Genomic DNA, 20,530 nt, shown 5'->3' with positions numbered 1-20,530 from the left:
AACATTTATTCGAAATTTATTTTTCATACTTTTGCAACCTGGTGGCAACGCCAAGCTTTTATCTTTAAACTATCGATAGCCGCCTGTCAGTTTTGACAGCTGTTTTAAGGTTATACTGCCGTTGCAATCGCTTCGCCAATTCGGTAATTTTCCTTATTTAACACCAAAAGTTGCATAAAACCCAAATAAAAAGGGAACTATTAAGCGAAGGATGTATAGGGAAACCGTTTAACCGTGTTCGATAACTAAACTACTTTTTTCTCTTGCAGTTCTCGGTTGGACAATTACATAACTTGAAGAAGAAACCATGTCTCAGGCTCCCGTTCGCGTTTCCCCGTTGATCAAGTTCGGAAGATGGTCCTTGCTCCTGGTTGGCATTGCCTATGGTGCCGCCCACCAGAGCCGCCTCTCCAAGAAGGAGGAAAAGGTTCGTGAGATCGAGGCGCAACAGAAGGTTATTCGGGATGCTAAGCTTGCCGAGGAGAAGAAGCGTAGCGCAGAGGCTGAGGCCCGTGCTCTGGCCGAGCTTTCGAAGCCAACTCCCAAGAATTAGGATTCCTAAGGATGCAACATCCTTAGTTTCCTTAGCTTAAAAACAAACAAAAACAACATTTTCACACGAAGTTCGTTGTAATGGCAGAGTCGGAGAAAGATGCACAGCTGCCGGGGAACCGATAGTGGAGCAACCATCTATCGGTCATTACCGATCGTTCTTGTGTTTTTCTTGGAAGCTTGTGCTAAACAGATTATTCGAAATTAAATGATTGAAAAAAAACTACTATGTAAATACGCTCAAGTGTTTGGAGTTTGTGATTAAATGGCCTCTTTTGGATATCAATAAGTATATAGTAGAAAGTGGATTACATGGAGATCTTTATGTCGATACGCAGTACAGAAACTATAACTTAAGAGAACCAAAAGCTCCTAATTCTTTTGTTTCTATTAAACTATTATTCGTATTAGTAGAATATATCGCCCAAAAATTTAACAAGAATTGTTTGATACAAGCAATTATAACAACTTATAAAGATGTATTAGTTTTTTTTTAAGCCCTGAAGGTTTGTTTACAAAAAACAACACAAAACGAAAATAAACATTAAATTGGCAAGGTAGAGCAATCATAAACATAATGGAAATTTGCATAGATAGATAAATTATTTTTATTGGATATTCACTGTAGTTGCCAGCCTGATGACCCACTTAAAAAATGGCGCCAACAGCTGATTTCAGCCGGCTTTTATTTACTTCTTTAATTCGTTTGCAAATCGCCGACGATTTCTCGGCTGTTTGATCAATAATCCCCCGGAATAATTCCAAATGCGGAGGTGTTGAGACACCTTCCGTGTGTAGGGCCATCATATCACGCAATCCCATTGAGGACATGCCATCGCATCGCGATGACAAACTTTCTGGATCAGTTGCCTAAGCATATCAGGGAAATCGCTGAGCAGGGTAAGAGTTTTGGGTTACCACAACTTTTTTCAAGTGCCAACTAATGTCCTACCCTCCAGTTAATGTCCTTGCTCCTGAGGAGGTGCTGACAACTCCGAAGATCCGATTCCTGGACACTAGGCAACAATCGCTATATACACTCGTTCGAAAATGTACTCCAGATGATGTAAGAGTGCTGAAGGATGCGGCGGCTAAGTGGCTGGCAGAGATGCCACAGGCAGGTAGGAAAATTCCCACATTTTATTTAAAATCTATATTTTTAAAGACAGTAATGATAAAGTCCTATAATCACAGCTGATTCACTCTTTAAGCCCCTGGCCAATGTGAGATGGTCTCGGGTGTCTTTTGGATGTTCTGCCCTAGATCGTTGCACGGGTGGAGGAGTGGTAACCCGGGGAATTACGGAACTCTGCGGAGCAGCTGGCGTCGGCAAGTCCCAGCTACTTCTCCAGTTATCCTTGTGCGTCCAGCTGCCCACCGAGCTGGGAGGTTTGGGCAAGGGGGTGGTCTTCATTTGCACGGAGAGCGCCTTTCCTGCGAGAAGGTTGCTGCAAATTAGTAAGGCCCTTGCAAAACGATATCCCCAGGATAAACTGAACTTCCTGGGCAATATCTTTGTGGAACATCATTACGAAACCGTGAGTAGGACTAGTAGTGTAAAATAAAAATTAAACTCGAACTATAAAATCTCAAGAGTAGTTTTTTAATTTTCCAATAAAAATCCCCATTGCTCACAGGAAAAACTCCTACATTGCGTAATAAACCGACTGCCACGACTTATGCAACAACATGGCATTGGCCTGATCATCATCGACTCCGTTGCTGCCGCATTTCGATTCTACACCGATTACTTAGAACGTGCCAGGCAGATGCGTCGGATGGCCGATGCTCTTTTAAGTTACGCTGATAAGTATAACTGTGCCGTGGTCTGTGTCAATCAAGTGGCAGCCAGTGGTGGTCAGGATGAGGTTCCCTGCCTGGGATTACAGTGGGCACACCTAGGACGAACCAGATTGCGCGTTTCACAGGTGCCCAAGCAGCATAAGCTGGTAGATCATTTAATTACCGTGCGCAAACTGGAGATCCTCTATTCGCCAGAGACACCCAATGATTTTGCAGAGTTCCTCATCACTGAGGATGGAGTAGTCGATGTTCCGGAGCCAGCTTACACCCGCCAACCAGCCAAAATGCGTCGTCTGTGATCGATTTAATGTATTCTGTTTATTTTGTTTTCGTTTAATTTGTTGAATTTAAAATGTTTAACGGCAGAGCTTTCAATCAGCCATATTGTTGTTTAATACTATTGTTAAATTCAGCGGATATTTCAGTAATATGTTTTTTAATTAGTTTGAACAAGTTTAAGCTTGTATAACTTTAGATTTCAATGTTGTTTATTTATTTGATTGTGTATAGAAAACAAATAATATTCATTTATTTTTCGATTTAAGAATTCTTACTTGTCTTACGACTCGAAAGTTAGGAAACCAACCATGTTTAATTCAAAAGATCGTGTGTCCCTTGCAATACCGCTAAATTTAATAATAGTTTAAACTATTTTCCAGGCTATATCTTCTCATTTCTTGCCTTAATTCCATTTTTTTGTACAAACACTCAATAAATATGTTTCATTCAATAGCAATTTACAGGGTAGCAGAGCTTACAGGCCTACATATAATATAGTTTATAGTTCAAGTAGTAAAATCAATTTTGTAATCGCCTCGTATACATTATCACATGAAATTCTCGAAAGTTCAGATTACAATTTGCCATGGTTTACGCGGACATTTAAATGCGACATTTACAAAAGCCTAGCCTTAGCGTTTAAGTATATTAAATAAATTAAATACAAGCCTAAAGGTGAACGGAGTACGCGACAATTAAATTACAATTAGGTATTATAATTATGTGGGTTTTCTTTCTGTTTTTTTTTTTCTTTTTATTGTGGATGGTTTATCCTCTTTGTGGATGAGCAATATTCGACTTTTTGGCACAAGTTAATTTGACTGTGTGTTGGGGTTTTCTTATTTTTAGATTTCCCGCATGGCGACATCCTGATCCTGGGAATCGTGGGCTTCCGTGGAATCGCCATGCTCGCTAGAGGACACATCCTCCTCCTCTTCCTCTTCTTCACCCTCGCCCTCACCCTCCGATGAGGAACTTTCGGTCTTGATCAACTTCTCCGGCTGCAATTGCTTATTGGCCATGGCCAAGGCAATGGATATTTTACTGGCCGCCAATTTGCTTTCAAAATCCATTTCCGTTAGCTGCCCGCCATTTTGAATGGCCGCCCTTTGAAGACTTAACTGTAATTCCCGATGTTGCGGCGACTCTTCCCGTTTTATATCCAACTTCTCGGTTTGTTCGAGCGGTGCCGCTGGTTCTACGGTCAAGGGTATAGCATGTTGATGCAAACGCTGATGCAGCAATTGATTTTCATTACTATTATTTATCCTCTTTTCAACAGCAGGTTTTTGATCGGTTGTCTCCAATTCCGCACTTCGATTTGCCTGATTTGCGGTTTTAACTGTCTTTTCCAGCAGTGCATTCAATTGCTTTTTAATCTTGGTGGTGCTCTGTTTGACGGGCATTTTTCCCTCGCTGTTATTAACATTGTTATTTAACGTATTGTTGTTATTATTATTACTGCCACGATTTGGAGATTTTGGTGATTTCTTAGTCTCCCCAGTTGGGGCGGCATTGCCAGCAGTGGGTGAATTCAAATTGGCGGTTTTCTTTTCTCCCGATTCGCCACCTGTTGTTGTTGTTGTTGCTGTTGTGGTTGTTGCTCCTGGCTTGGCATTCGTGGACTTGTGCTCCGCCGCCTCGTTGTTCGTGACGTTATCCTGCTTTTTCCACTTGGTTCGACGGTTTTGGAACCAAATTTTCACCTGGAAGAACAAAGTAAAGGTTTGATAAATTAATTATGAGTTTTTGGAGCTTTTCGAATTTTAAGTTTGAGTTGGCAATGCCTAAAGCTGAAAAATTCGTATAACTAAAATTTTAGTTAAACTTAATTGTCATTAAACAGGTTGTCTTTTTTATTTCGTTAACCTTATTTTATAAAAATATATATTTTTAATATATATTTTATTGCTTTAAAAACTAAAAACATAAGATTAAAGGCCAAGTTGTGTAAATATACACCTGATATTTCCTGATTAAAATTTTTAATGACGCTTAATACCGTACAGCACCGAAATGAATGAGTTAAAAGGCAGTTCATAGCCACATAATTAAGAATGTTTATGCCCCATTTGGCCTTATTAGTGGGCGCACAACAAATAACTCAAGAATTGTGTATCCTCCCGGTTGAAATTATTTGAATATACTCGCAGCAACACTTCCGCCCCGTCAGTCAGTCGCTGCTCATTTTTCCTGAGACTCCAAACGAGAGCAATGATGAAATGACAGGCGCACGTCAAAAGGCAAAAATCGACCCCCTTTTCGGTCGCTATTTTTCCCCCCATTCACTCCCCCGTCATGACTTTTCCACCGAGGCCAATGGCGCAACATAAAACATTTGCCTCTCATTTTCGTTTTCATTTCCATTTCATCCAGAAATGATGGGCCAGCTAAATAAATGAAAAATCTATTTAAATCGCGCACATAATTAGTATTTCAGCGGCATGTCTGCGGATACACACACTTTCGGATTCAGATAGAAAATTCAGAAACGTTAAAGATAGATGCCTGGCTATATGACATGCTCATTTCGCCGGAGTGGCGGAAAAAAACATTTATGAAATTAACATGAAAATGCCGCAGATTTCCCATTCCAACTAAACAAAAAAAAAAAATACAAATTTTCATAGAGGAAATGGCTGAAGCACAAACAAATCGCGTAAATTTCGTATTGAAAATCAATTAATTGATTGCCAAATATCTAAATTTACTCGCACATAGTGCACAAACTATGGCAATTGAAATTGTTATGTAGCCGCCAATGGATTGATGCCCATGGAAATTGTTTATTTTACGGATGAAGATGGATTATGAGTGAGTTTTCCTCATTTTTATTTTTGTAGCCGGACAATTGGCAATTACTCATGCCCCTACTCGTGAAAATTGTTCATTAGATACATTCATACGTTCATAAACAATAAAGCATTTCCCGTGTTTACCTTAGCCGCACTCTTAATGGCCAAACCAAGTGGATTCCTTCCTTTCACCTAAATGGTTTTTATTTTTATGGCCTTTTTCGGATAGGGGCCCCCCCTCCTTTCCCATTCTCCGCCGTATTTAATTGTTGATTATTTTCAAGTGTGCGCTGCCCGGCCATTCAGTGTGTGTTTGCGATGATCTAATTGATTCGTGGATTTCGAATTATTAATGTTTTGGGAGAGAGAACCTCGCGCTCAGCGATTTGGTAAATATTGCATAAATCTTCATTAATAATTTATGTTTTTTTTGGCCTCCCTGTCTTAAATTCTTCCGCTTTTGGCTTGAATGGATTGTGTATCGTCAATAAAGTTGCCTTGTTTGTTATGTTTTGATCTCAGCACTAAACCTCATTAAGGCGAGATGTGGAAATCTTTCTAAAAATATCCCGAAAAACTTGTCAAGCGATTCACACTGCCCCCCCCTTGCTTTTCTTTTTTTTTCGACCCGCTTATGATTTATTGACATTTAAGAGTGTCTGTGTGAGCGTGTGTGGCAAAAACGACAGAAACAGAGCGCATAAATAGCCCAAAAGGCAAAATATAGTCACTTGGAAAAAATCAAGAAGAATTTATTGATATTTCCCAGAAATTTAATTGACTATCTGGGGAGCATTTTTCGTGATTTACTAGAATTTTATTGGGAAAAAAATAAATTGAATTGGAAAGAATTTCGAGTTTAAACGATCATTAAAGTCAAAAACACTTGGACCAAAAATGGTGATATGATTAAACAAAAATCAAATTTATCAAAAAAAAAAAGAAAAAGGGGTAACCCTTATCAAAAATTATCGAAATTTGGTTAGTTTCGAATTTCTCCTCAAAATTTAAGTATTATTGCTAGAACTAAGACAATTTTGTACCGAATATGGGCGGCCTTACTTGCTTGTTTTTAATTCTTAGTAGCTCTCTATTCAAAGTTGAAAATGTAAAATTTTTGAAATTTTTCGCAAAAGATGATCGAAAACTCAAAATATGTTTCCCACGACATTCTCCTCAATATGACAGCATTTTGTCCATAACTAAGCCAATAATGTACCGAATATGGGCGGCCTTACTTGCTTGTTTTTAATTCTTAGTAACTCTCCATTCAAAGTTGAATTGACATTTTTTAAAATTTTTCGCAATAGGTAATGCTACTCCTAATCGAAAACCCAAAATATGTATGTTTCCCACGACATACTCCTCAATATGACAGCATTTTGTCCATAACTAAGCCAATAATGGACCGAATATGGAATGCCTTAAATCGTTGAGCTTGTTTTTTAATTTTTATGAGATCTGCATTTAAAGATAGATCAGCATTTAAAACTCAAAACCTCAAGTTCTTGCCATTTTTTTTTTAGCAAACATAGATGAAATATTCAAAAAAACAAAATGTGGAGTGTCATACCTTGTTGAGCCCGAAATCGGATTATTAATTATTAATTACTTGAAATTAACGATTGTTAGAAAATTATTAAAGTATTATTCACATCAGTTACCAATTAAGTCAAATGACATATTATCTTTTCCAAAACACTCGAAATATCTTCCTAACTTTTCTAACAGTGCAATTGGCATTTGCCATTTAAATAGGTTTATGACAGATGCGTCTCAGCTATTTTGCTGGCCTAACACATGTATTTCAATCAACGCCAGAAGATCAGAGAAGAGTCACAAAAATCCTTAAATAGTCGGCCAGTCAGTCTGTAATTTTCTTTAGCCAGCCCATAACCCATGCTGTTAACCTCCCTGCCATTCATTCCCCTCATTTCATTTTCTTTATTTTTTTCTTGGCCGTCTATGCGTGTGCTTAGTATAATTAATTTTCACATTCGCCGCGCGCACTTTTCGAAAATAAACGAAAGAAATTATGTCTGGCCCAACAATGAGCAGCCAAATTAGGATGGCCAAGTGTTTTTGGGTGTCGGGAAGGAGAGAGAGTGTGGAGAGGGGGTGGTCAGGGGCAAAAAATGCTACTTAGTAATGGCGGCTGCTGTACATAATTCTCTGGCGTGCCAAGAAAAATTCAACAATTTCCCCGAGCTACCCTATTACAAATAATGTTTTAATGTGTAATTTAGCATATTTTCTCTATGTTTGTTTGTGTTTTCTTTGTGGTGTTGAAAAAATTATGATAATTGCCTCTGGGGGCGTGGAATGCGGAATATGGTTGTCGGATGATGATGGAAAAACCAGGAAAGAAAAGCCATAACTCATATCTACGGACTACTGATGAACTAAACTCTCTCTAACGCTCTGTAATCATGCATCCACAAAACCCTAAATCAAATGTAAACAAGTTGAATATATTTATAGGAGTATATCAGGCAAATGTTGCAAGTTACCTTCAATGCAACGACAACCATTCCAGCCACCCACTCGATTCTTGCTGTGTAACGAAACACTTTGCTCTGTGCAAATATACGCAGCATTGCATTGCCATTACTAATTAATAACATAATCACTGGCATTGCCTGTCATTTTGGATTATGTTCACCCACACAAATACCCCTTCCTCCCCTCTCTCACGTAACCATTCAATTTTCCCTCCCAGAAATGCGAAACATTCCGAAATGTTAACAGAACATATTCAGTTGCCAAACAACTTGGAAAGGTTTCAGCTTTCTGCTGTTCTGGCAGTAGTCACTGGGTATGGAGGAAGTCACTGGTGTAATTTGTATAAAAACTAACTCTAAATTATCTTAATTTAAATGTTTAAAACAAATAATATAATGTTTTTAGGGCCTATGCCTTATATTAAACGTTTTAACTTATTTAATTAGCAATTTAAATTTTATATTATTTTAGATATTTTGAGAGTTTCAGTTTTGGGATCTATACTTAAAACTATTTGTGAATGTTCCTAAACTTGAAAATTGATAAAGATTTTTTATATATTTCAGCCTTTTATAATTTTTAAAACCTGTTTAACTTTTTCAAAAAAGTGAAATGATGATTTTAGAACTTAATTGGACTTGAAACTTAATCAAAACTATTAATCAAACTTTCATTTACAGTGATCACCTTTATGCGTTGGCATCTCCTTTAACCAAGGATGCTTTCCTGGGATACAGATATAATATGCATTTTGCCTTAATTCGTTGCTTATTAATTAAGGCACAAATGCAAACTGCAGCCAGGCCATGTGGTGGCAATAACAACTAAACAATGCCATTATCACCGGATATCCAATGATGTCCGATACGTTTCCCCCTTATTTACCCCACTCCATAGCCCTATTATTCTCTGACTTTTGGGGTAACAAATGCATTTAATGTTCCAAGGGAGTCCAAGCTGAAGGTGGAATTTATGCAACATCATTATTACAGATGCTAAATGCAATCGAGAGACGCACATGGAATGCCATAAATCTAAATTCGCAATGCAACTTGGTTATCCGGATAGAAATGCAATGGCAATTAGTTTATCGAAATAATGCAACTTAAATATGAACAAATTTCATTAGGATTAGTGACCCCCAAGCCACCCCCTTCCCCCAAAAGCCAAAGAAAAACTCATTTGAAGCGATGTGTGAAATTAAAAAATTTTGCAATTGCAATGAAAATTGGCATTGCAGAAATTGTCTGGCTCATCAGGGTGGGATCAAAATGTAATTTCGTTGTGGCATATCTAGCAGAATTTCAGCTAAAATAAAATCTCTAATGCCACAAAATTGAAAGCCGAAAAGCGTGTGCATAGAAAACCCAGAATATAAATCAACAAAATGCAGCGGAAAATAAAGCAAAGAACTAGAGAAGCAATTTAGTTGATGATTTTTCGTATCACGCCGCTTTGGTTTATTTTTAATTTTGTTTTTTTTTTTCACAATTTTAATTTCTATTTATTTTTAGTTTTTATTTGATTTGCTTTGCGGTTTTAGAATTTTATGTCAGCTTGGGGCCCAAAGTGGCATAAAGCAGCATAAATTATGCTTATTAGCTAGACAAAAAACAGGTACTGAAAACGAATTTGTTCGTTCGCTTTTAGTTTTCCCCTCCAGCTTTGACAGAAGTTTTTGGCCAACTTCGCCCTCTTGACTTTTAATTGGCTTATTGTGTTGGATTGTCTAAAATGTTTTCATTACTTTTTTTTTATTTTGGCCTCAAGTTTTATGCTTTGACCGCCCACTTAAGTATGCTAGATTGTGTTATGTATATATATACTGTTTTTTTTTGTAGCTAACTTGTGCATAAAGTGCTCATTAATTACTTACTGGCTGCTCAAAGTTAATTGTTCTCATTTTATCAAAAGAAAGAGCTGTCAACTTCTGTTGACTTGCTAATTGCCAAGTGCTTAGTTTTGGCAGTTGTTTGAAAAAAAAAACACAATATTAGCAACAAATGAGATTTAGCAACGCCCACCAATAGCCGACGAAAGCGATCGTTGTCTACGCTCCGGCGATCGCACATCCGAAAGTGATAGCTATAGAGGGCACTCTCTCAGCGTTCGACAGAGACGGAGACAGAGGAAGATCTATCTGAAAGATCGGCCGAGGGAGCCACGCCCTCTGTTTATTTTGAAACAGTTTTGCTCGTCGCCAATGGAGGCAGATGTTGACGGATGTTTTTATGTTTTAAGTGGTCCGCCATTTGGTTGTATGTTTTATGCAAATTTACTTTAACCAGTTTGGTTAAAAATGCAGAAAAAATAAAGTAAAAAAGGAAAGCCTTAATCAGTAAGCAGTAATAGGTAAAGAAATATTGGAACTTTTTGTAAGGCTTTTTTTAGTTACTAACAAAATTGGATTTTTTTAAATTTTATAAAGGAAGGAAATTACTTCCCCAACTCATTTTTAAACTCTAAGCAAATTTTTAAAAAAGAAACAAACAAAAATCAGCTAAAATTAGTCAACTTTGTATTATAAATCAAACATTTAAAGCTCATCATAAATTAATTCAAGCAAAATAATACCCCCAAAAACTAATAGTAAAATCCTGCTGTGAACAAAAAACTTTTTTTTGCGGTGGCATCTGGGGCGTATGCGTAACAATTTAATTAAGTTGTGGTGCCGAATAATACTAATAACAGCAAATTGCATTTATTATTTTGAATTATGCACTCAGGCGCACACTTTGACACTTTGTGGTGTCCATTGTGCTAGTTTTTAGTTTATGCCAGCCACTTTGGGCCGCAATTAGATATGAGGGTCGAATAAATATATTAATATCTATATATCAATTTTAAAATATTTATTTATTAATTATCAAATAAGAGCAAAAAACAACAACTGCTGTTTGCTTTGCTTAAAACAATTTCATTTTCATTGAAATCGTTGAAAGCCTACATGGCGTATGCGTAATATTTGTTTAGCCATTTTGTGGAGAGTTTGTGCGTGTGTGTGTGTGTGTGTGTGTGCTGAATTATTCATGAATTGATTAAATAATTGCCAACTAATAAAATGTAAATTAGCTTTAATTAGTTAATTAATTAGCCAAAGGCATTCATTACCCAGCTGTGAAAGTGTCGAGTGCGCCTTCATATATTTATAACGAATGATTTGATTTTTAATTGGATTAAAACTACGATTTATTGGTGCTTAAGTAGATTTTCCATATACCAAATACCTTTTGCTTTTAACTAGGAATAACATTAAGACTTTAATGGCCTGGTGGCCATTAAATAAATGGTGTTCCATATACATTTTCTTAAAGCAATAAATAATCACTTTATTATCAATAATATTCAGGCTTTTGGGCAAGTATATTTTTTTTCGAATTTAATTTTATTGCCCAACAAGCAGGGAATACAACTTTTTCATTGTTTCAATGTTTGCAAATGACAGAATTATTTGTGAAATGCATACTGAAATTCATTTTGGCAAACTGCAACTGATTGATATCAATGGCAATATTAACAATAATAATAAAAGACAAGGGCAATAATCTCCAGCTGCCCAAGTCCTTGTTTACTTCGCACATATACTCGTCCACACAAAAATTTCATTTAATGCAGCATATCATTTTTTTTTATCCTTTTCAATGACACAAACAGCAGGTCCTGAATGTAAATAAGGATGGAAAACTGAAAACTGAAAACTGGAAACTGGCACCACACTCTAGTAGCTGGGTCACCATTATAGTATAGTGGTGTTGCGGTGTCCTCAAAGATGAATTGCCATTTGATTTGTTTGTGCTGCTTGTGGCAGCAGTTTAATTTAATTATCGCATTTGTCATTTGGCCAACTGCCAGTGAACACGCTGCTTGTTTTCTGGCCCAGAATCGCTAGGGCCAACCAACGACCATGCAATTGACCATATAAACCAAAAGCAAACACAGGCATAGGGAGATAGTTTGGCCAAAATCAGAGGTTAAAATGGCATAGTTAACATCTGTAGAGGAGTTTGGTATGTGACGTTTCACTTGACGTTTCACTTGTTTTAAAGATTTTTTTGTATTATTTTATTAAGACAAACTTAGTACATTTTTTATCTGATTTCCTAAGAAACATAGTTTATAGTATAATATCCCATATTAACCCATTCGCATTGCCTAATATACCATATCAGCACATTAATCTGATGCGTAAAATCAAGTGATGACGATTCCACTGCAATCAAATTCAATCCCAAAACTTGTTCGATGGAGAGTAAATCAACATTTAGGTCGCACCTGAGTGGCAATTACATTCGGGTTTATGAGCGAACGATGGCAAACATTTAAAATGAAATGCCTAATGCAAATTGTCGAGACAGTTGCACTGCAGACCGCAAACGAGCACTTGCCAGCACACGCCCCTATGCTATCAATGCGGCATTATATGCCCCTGTATGTTGCACCACCACCCCCCCAGTACCACCCAAGGCTCCACATTTTGATGCAGTCTCCTCTTCCTCTCTCCACGCCGCTGGCACTAATATGCAAATGTAATTTGCTGCGTTTGGCGCGTGACGTTCGTTTGGTAATCGCAACACAATTACAATGTTGTCAGTTTGCCTGAGTGTGGGTGAATGTGCGTGTGTGTCGCTGTGTGTGTTTGTGTGCCCCAGGGGGTGGTGCAGCGGTTGCAGTTGGGACAGCCGCATCTACGCGTAATTAATTGATTTTTATCTGGCTTAAGGCTATTTTACAGTTTGTTGATGACAGACGATGCAGACACGAGTGCCGTTCCCTGGATGAGGAACACACAGCATGGAAAGAGTTTGTGGTGCCAATGGGTGCCACCACCTCATCCGGCTACCATCTCATCGCCATTTCTACGAACAAGTCCAGAAGGCAACCCATATGAGAACCACATTATGGCCGATGTGGAGTCTATTTAAAGCCACTTTTTATGACTCTTTCACTACTTTGTCTCTGGTTTTTGGTTTGTTTTATGTTTATTTAGGGTTAAGCACTGTGTTAGCTGTGTAGTGTTGTTTTTCCAGATATAATAGTTCTATTTTCTTAGATAAACTAAATCAAAGTCAGAAATTTTTTTTTTAAATGGTCTCAAGTTAAATTTACTTTAAAGAATTTCATGAAAAATATAAAGATTTAACTTAGTTGTTAGGCAAAAACAATTCCATTATTTAGCAGACTTTTTAATAATCACTCAGCTAAGAATTTCCCAAGAAAATCAAGAAAATCAGATACCTTGATCCGATTATACAAAGTATAATTATAAGTTTTCAACTGCAATCGAACATGCTGGCTGGCAATTACGAAAGGAGTTGGTAATTTGATTCCAATTAACGTAAATCTCTCGCTGCAGAACTTGATCCAGTGTGTGTGAGCGGTCGATGGGAAAATTGGCAAGTGCCAATGCAAATGGCCAAGAGGCTTAATGCCTGGCCACAGCAGGATACCAACGCAGACACACACACATACACACTCGCACACACTGAGACCCATGTCCTGCAGTTAATTTGCTGATATTATTGCTGTGATTAACACATACATGTTTATGTGCCCTGACCGTGTTTTATATATAAACACAGAAGCGGACACACACACACACACATGTACTGAGTGGAAAATCTGTGCATTGCACTTGAATTGACGTCGGTTTCTCACGCACACAAACACAGACAAATACATACACACACACACACTCTCCTTTGCCAGGATGATAAATGACTGGACCGAGCTTATAATATTAATAACATAGACAAAACACTTGAACATGTCGACATGCATAACATTTTGGCTCACACAGACAGTTGGAAATCATACAAAAAGTACTGAGGGAAAATTCTATATAAATTGGATATTTTGAAATTGATTGAATTCTAGTTTTATGATGCAAAAAGTATCAAAATTTAATTGACAATTAGTTAGCATTTCGTTTAGTGTACACACATTGCAGGATCCTTGGTGTTTATATGTGTATATCAACTTGTAATTAATTGACTTGATGGAGAATGTAATTTAATTAAGCAAGAATTTCGATGTGACTCCGCCGCCATATCCTTGTTGTTGCCATGGCCAATTTGCTTGGTTTCCATCTACATTTACATCTATATCTATATCTATATCTATAGCTGTGTATATACAAGCCTCATTCCACCATTGCCTTTGTGTGCGTTTGTGTGTTTATCTGACTGGGTCTTTTGCCATGGCAGCCAATTAGTCTTATGGCATTTGAGCTACCACACGGCGTATGCGTAACGTGAGATTATTAATGCAAATCGGGTTTGCATTGACAGCCCCAAGTTTTGACAGCTTTGTAAGGATTGGCGAGGACCTAGAACTCCAACTGTAGGATATATATATATTCGTTTGTGGGTTATAAAGTAATAAATAATTGCTTATTTCATTTAATTGGATCGTTTGTTTGAAAGCTATTAAATAAATGCAGGGAAAGTAGTTTTCTTTCTTTTAACTCTAGACTCTATTTACGTAGACCATCTATTCAGTAAACTTATATTTAGTAAATATGTTACAATTTATTGCAATATCTAATTTGACAACTAATGAGCCACGAATCTAATGGAAATATTTACGAACTGAGGTGGGTTATCAAAGGTTGTGCACATTAGTATAGTATCATAAAAATTCAATCAGATGATTACACGGAAAAAGTTTTATAATACAGCTAGTAGTTAAAGCTGAAGCTAAGTTTATTTGAACTCTGAACTGTCAACTGCAAATGCAGATAACAAACGACTTAAGCGGTTGCCCGAAATATCCTGTTTGGGACAGAGAAACCGCAAAGGGTTTCCTAAGCCCATTGCCTTATACTTAACTATAAATGCTCAAGTTTTGATTAATTTAGCGCCTCTTAAAGAGCAAACACTCTGGTAATCATGTGGTTGTGCCTGTGTGTGTGTGGTTTTGTACATAAATTTTGTTCTTGCTCTTAATTGGCTGACAGCAGTTGGGCCCCGGGGCATGTCCTTGCTGCAAAGTTAATTTATTCTAATTAGTCAATAAATCTCAATTTATTTCACAATCAGGCGACTCTCTCTATATGTGTGTGGTGTGTGTGTGTGTTTATGTTCATTCGAGTGTGTGAGTTTGTTGTGCTTGTGCTTTAAGGCATTTTCGGGTTTCCATGCAAATTGTAAATTTGTCCTCCCCTCTTAATACCCCTTCACAAAAATCACATGTTCGGGCAGCTGCTGTTGCAAGTGCAACAACAGCAACAAAATACAATTTGGCATAATAATTACTGAGGCATTAAGCAGCATCACACCTTGCTTCCTCTTGTTATGCGCTTCAATTAAATTACGATATATTTCATGACTCCAGGGGACATTTTGAGTTGGGTAAATAAATGCGGATTAAACTAATGCAAACATCAGGATCGGAGAGTTCATTTTTTTCCACAAAATATATTCCATATTATGCATTTAATTTAGCCTATTATGGTTTTTGTTCCGCCTTTGGCTACAGTTAGTGTCAAAGTTGTAAAGCCAAATCAGATTGAAATTATGTTTAAATAAGTCTATATAGGCAGTATTTCATTTTTTATAGTTAAATTATAGTTTATATTTTTTTAAAATTAAACATATTTATTTTGTATAATAATATTCTGCTGACTGATAATATTTCTTTGTTAGGTATTGTACTTTATATCGAAAATAAATACCATTTAATTTTGATTATTATTTTTGGTTTTGATTGTGCACTTCCGTGTGCAAATTAGGCAAATTAAATATTATAAGCATACGCAGAGAAGCACAGACAATGGAATATTTATGAGTAAATATGCACATTAGATCGGGATTATTGAGCGAGAGGGGTTTTAAAAAGTGTTTAATTTAATTAAATGGCCACAATTGCGATTGCGCTTTTCGAGCTAGCTTTGGCCAGGAAAATATTGTCACATTAAATGAACCAAAATAATCCCCAAAAAACATTATGTATTTTAGTTGAAATTTGCAAAACTAAGCACATTTATATGAAGTGTTTTCAGCATTGGGAAAATAATAGTGATGATGGCTATCTTGAGATAATTTAAATTGCAATTTTCTTTTTAGAGCTAAAACTTTTCTTTGTGGCTTAAAGTTGATGTTATCTTTTGATTGAAAGATTTAGTTTACTGTTTAATTCAGATATAATTCGATATTCAAGTTCTTTAGAGACATCTTACCTGCGTTTCAGTGACCATCAGCAGCTTGGCCATATCAGTGCGCTCGCTGGAGCTGAGATACTTCTTCACCTCAAACTGTTTCTCCAGCTCGAAAATCTGTCTTCCGGTGAATGTAGTTCGAGCCTTCTTCTTTCGTCTGGCATCGGTTGAACCAGAATCTGAGTCATCCTCGGTTGTTTCCAATGTGCTATTAGCATTGCTCTGCATCTGTGGATTGGCATTGCTGCCCGGCGAACTATTATTGTTGGCCATCATCTTGTCCCGCATCAGACTGTCGCTACTGCCAGTGGGACTAATGTCCGGTGGCAAAGCCACCGTTGTTGCAACATTGGGCGTTAACTTCTTTTTCTTGGCCGCTGGCTTGCCAGAGCTCTCTGTAACAATAAAAATAATAAAAATAAGGCAATGAAATGGAAAACAAAACTGTTGGCCATATATGAGTATGCATATTTGTCTTGGCCATGTTTGCCTGACTTTTCTATCGAATCGCAGCTGTTTAACCTCAATTGGGTCTCTTGGCTGTCATTTCATAACCGCTTTTGCAATTAGCCCGTCAAATGTAACAGCCATTGACTGGGCCAACTGCCTTTTGTTATGCACATTGTTCCATTCCATTCCTCAGCTATATGCTTTCCCCCCTTTCTACTTCCTTCTACTCTTTCCATTAGCCATTTGTTTGCCATTTGTTTACCATTTGCCATAAGCTTTTGCTTTTGTTTTTGACTTTTTCACTCGAAGATTAGGTGGGTTACAACTTGTAGAGAACAAGTTAATGGGGAAATGGAACTATGATATATAGTAAGTACTCTTTATAGAATTTTTGTAAATTTTCTTGAAACCTAAGTAGGGATTGCAGTTTATCTTCGTTATTAACCAATGACCGACTTGTAATATCGGGCGAAAACAAGTGTTAACTGTGCTATAAGTGCCATATGCTTTTGGCCGGGGCTTTTTCGACTTGACGGGGCCAAAACGTGTCTGGCATGAGTCGAACGTTGCCTGGACAACTTCAATTACCAATGCATAATTGAAATCTAATTGACAGTTAAATGCAAAACGCTCGATATCGCCTATGTTTGTGTGTGGCTGTTTGTTTGGGTGTGTGTATTCGTGGTGCTTCTGTCGTTTGCTGCCATTTGTCGCATTGCTAATACGCCGCGTGGGCCCCGACGGCCTCATATGCATGACACTGTGATTAATTAGGCGGGCGGGGGCGGTGGAGGCGGTAGCAGTGGCGACATCAGTGCCATTGTCGTTGTCGCCAATGGCAATTGGCAATTGGCAATTTTCACTATCGAACTGAAATGAACCACCCTACTAAACCCCCTCCTCCTCTTCAGCCGCCTTCCCTAGAGAAATGAGAGACGATGCCAATGGAGTGTAAAGGGCGCCCCAATGGCGCGAAATCAATAAAACTAAATGGCAAAACAAAAGCGGAAAAACAACAAGCTGGCCAAGCGTTAAAAGCCCGCAACTTGTGCAATTAGAGCAACAACAATAAAAACACAACAACAACAACAACAACAATTGGAACTTTTACACAAATGTTTGTTTATATATTTGCCGTTGCCCCTGTAGCTGTAGCTCTTAACGCCAATTGGTAATTGCCATGTCATTTTGCATGGGCCCAGGCAGTCGGCGACGGCGGTGAGTATTTAAATGTCGTTATGCCAAGTGGCCAAAACACAAACAAACAAACAACAACAAAAGTGCTGCTGTATATAAAAACTTGAACTTAGAGCCAAACTCCACTTATTGGCCCGCTTGATTTGACGGCAGTTCCATTTATGGCAGCTGCAAACAAGTAATTAAGCGAAAATTAACCGATGACTATGTCAAATAATCGGTTGTCTGGAAGTTCGTCATTCGATTCGATTTGATGTTGTTGTTTTTAACCAAGTCTGGTACGTGATTTTAATAACAATAAAAACGGAACACACAACAACATTGAGCAATTAACAGCGGCTGAAAAATTATTCAAATTGTGTATGTTCTCAACTTTGCTTATTATTTTGCCCACCGATTGCCATTTTCTATGGCTTTCATTGTATTTTTGCTGCGGCAATGCAATTGCTAATTGCATTTTCATATATTTTCCTATACTCATCTATATATATATTCGTGCCATTCCGTTGGCCTCTTTCGAAATTAAATCATTTTAATGCAGCCAAAAGCGAAATGCATATTCAAATTGGCAACCATTTTCCATTCGCATACAAAATAAAAATAACAAAGCAATGAGCCAAAAGTGCATCTAATTAAATTTTGTACATTTTGTTGACCAATTTACAATTTCAATAGTTTATTAATTATCGAAAAAGAACGATCTAAAATATATGTATATATATGCAAACAATGTATTTTGTACACGATTTTTGGCAGGTTTTTTGAGTGATTTAACAAGATATACCAAAGTGTAGGGAAAGAGGATAATGTTAGAATATTTAAGGCATGATTATTGCTATAAATTGAATTGAAGAACCATTTTTAAACTTTTAACTATCAACTTTTCTATTCAAAACATATTTGGAAAACGTAATTAAACTGTAAATGGCATATAAAATTCATAGAAAATTGACTAGCTGACAGACGAGCCGAGTCTTAACTGGAGTGTGTTAATTTCTAATGACCTGGCCATTAGCCTGGCCAAAAAAATAAAAGAGGGACGCAGCGATGATGGGCGCGGGCCAAAAAGATACCGATGGGCATCATTTAAGTTGGCAGAACACGCATACGCCGCGTTGCCCGCCGCACGCTTCGCTGAAGCGTGTTGAGAGCTCAGCGCTCCGCTCAATTGGCAGGCTCGTCGAGCGTTGCCACACGGCGCACACACATCCTACCTATGCTCGGCGCCAATATGCGAGAGATGGAAAAAAGATTAGATCAAAAATAGAAACACTTTTCAAAAAACTACTTAAATTGATCATAAATTGGAAGGTATATGTGTCATAAGAAATGTTTAGGGAAATTAAAGACTAGAAGTTCTTAATACTTCTGTTTCTGCTTAAGATTTTTCTAGCTAAATTGTAAAAAATAACTATTCCTTCTTTTTTCCCTGTGTATATGGAATGCTTACCCTTCTTGGTGGCCGACTTTCCTAGGAGTTGGCTCTGTTTGGTGGTCGGCATGGGTGAGTTGTTGCTATCGCGGGACTTTTTGCTCAGATTGAGCGGCTGATCAAGCGGAGTAGCTGCTGCAACACTAGCTGCCGTGATAGTTGCTGCTGCTGCCGCGGCTACAGATGGGGCACCTGCAATTGCGGCACTGTCTTCCTCACTGGCATCGCTCATTGAAATGGAGGAGCTCCTCATTGGTTGCTGATCCTGATATGGTTTTAGTATGGTATTCGGTGATTTGGCTGGTCCGTGGAGATCAAAGGTGCCTTCTGGTCGATCCTTCTTAACCAGGGATATGCCCAGAATATCGGCAATGGAGTGAGGAGTTGGGTGTGGAGGTAAACGATCATAGACATGAGCATGCCAATTGGTGGGCGGACCGGGTGTGGTTGTGATTGCAGGTGTGCTGGCCGAACGGCGTTGCTGTTGCTGCTGCTGCTGCTGCTGCTGGGGATGCACTGAACTTGGCCTGGGAGCCACGACCGCCTCCAGTTGCTTTTGCAGGAACGTGGTGGGTGCACCATCGGAGATCGGACTGGCCATATTATTGTTGTCGCGCACGCGCAACATGGTCACCAGCTTTTCCTTGCTGCTGCTAATAGGACTGACCATGGTCATCGATGTGGGCGGTATAGTCAAGGGACTACTGTAGTTATAGCCATTACATGCCATCTTGTACAGTTCGGAGTGCTGATGTTGCTGCTGTTGATGGTGTTGCTGCTGCAGGTGATGAAGTTGCTGTTGCTGCTGTTGCTGAAGCTGCTGCTGTTGCTGATCCTTTACAATGCCATAATTATGCCCTAGGGCACCGCTAGCCATTTCCGCTGCCTCCAAATGCGCTTCGCGTTCAGTTTCGGGCATCATTTAGGCCACGCTGCCTGAAAAATAGAAAAATAAGAAAAAATGAATTAGTAAAAAAATAACAAATGTAAAATAAAGTTAGTACAGAAAAAGTGGAGATAAAGTGCGAATGGGAAAGGGAACTTAGATTAGCTCGAACAGCTGCACATTTGTCGTCAACTTGTTAATGGTTTGCCTGCCAACTGGCGTCGGGTAATGTAATTTGTGCCCGCCCTCGACGTGAAGGCCAAAAGGCTTCGTTTACACCGGACTTCTTCTTACTTTCCAACCTTACAGTCCCCCCCACTTCCATTGACCTCTACCCTTAGCTATGCTTGGCCTCCTCAACTAAGACCCAAAAGTAATGCAATAAAATACAGCGTCAGTCCGTTGCCACTTGCTGCCTGTGCGGCAATTTGCAGAGAAAGAAAATGGAGATTATTAACGGGATGGATTTAATAATGAAT

At 38.2% G+C, this 20,530-nt stretch overlaps 3 protein-coding genes across 4 annotated transcripts in view; 2 read left to right on the top strand and 1 right to left on the bottom strand.

The window, feature by feature from the left end:
* Positions 1-11: 11 nt before the first annotated feature.
* LOC108111670 (ATP synthase subunit e, mitochondrial) lies at positions 12-787 on the top strand. 2 transcript variants are annotated; one of them, XM_017221203.2, is made up of 2 exons: positions 12-143; positions 270-787. In XM_017221203.2, the coding sequence occupies exon 2, from the start codon at positions 308-310 to the stop codon at positions 551-553; it is 246 nt and encodes an 81-aa protein (XP_017076692.1). In that variant the 5' UTR covers positions 12-143; positions 270-307; the 3' UTR covers positions 554-787. The 2 variants fall into 2 exon arrangements, with proteins under 2 accessions (XP_017076692.1, XP_017076693.1); XM_017221204.2 differs by having other exon boundaries at positions 137-213.
* A 203-nt stretch (positions 788-990) lies between these two features.
* Positions 991-3,091, top strand: LOC108111669 (DNA repair protein XRCC3). The gene is made up of 4 exons (XM_017221202.2): positions 991-1,452; positions 1,512-1,673; positions 1,747-2,090; positions 2,190-3,091. Exons 1-4 carry the CDS (start codon positions 1,398-1,400, stop codon positions 2,652-2,654), a joined length of 1,026 nt encoding a protein of 341 aa, XP_017076691.2. The 5' UTR covers positions 991-1,397; the 3' UTR covers positions 2,655-3,091.
* The window catches only part of LOC108111668 (homeobox protein abdominal-B), a 40,922-nt gene continuing 23,041 nt past the window's right edge, over positions 2,650-20,530 (bottom strand). The window contains exons 2-4 of the mRNA XM_041818871.1: positions 19,184-20,101; positions 16,108-16,481; positions 2,650-4,340 (exon numbers count right to left, since the gene is read on the bottom strand). Of these exons, the coding sequence (XP_041674805.1) occupies positions 3,480-4,340; positions 16,108-16,481; positions 19,184-20,087 (2,139 nt within the window). The 5' untranslated portion in view covers positions 20,088-20,101 and the 3' untranslated portion in view covers positions 2,650-3,479. The remainder of the gene's footprint in view (positions 4,341-16,107; positions 16,482-19,183; positions 20,102-20,530) is intronic.

The sequence above is a fragment of the Drosophila eugracilis genome, unplaced genomic scaffold, assembly GCF_018153835.1.
Source record: "Drosophila eugracilis isolate 14026-0451.02 unplaced genomic scaffold, ASM1815383v1 contig_401, whole genome shotgun sequence".
Classification (NCBI taxonomy): domain Eukaryota; kingdom Metazoa; phylum Arthropoda; class Insecta; order Diptera; family Drosophilidae; genus Drosophila; species Drosophila eugracilis.
The sequence above is the reverse complement of the archived record's forward strand: the minus strand, read 5'-3'. Positions and strand labels throughout refer to the sequence as shown.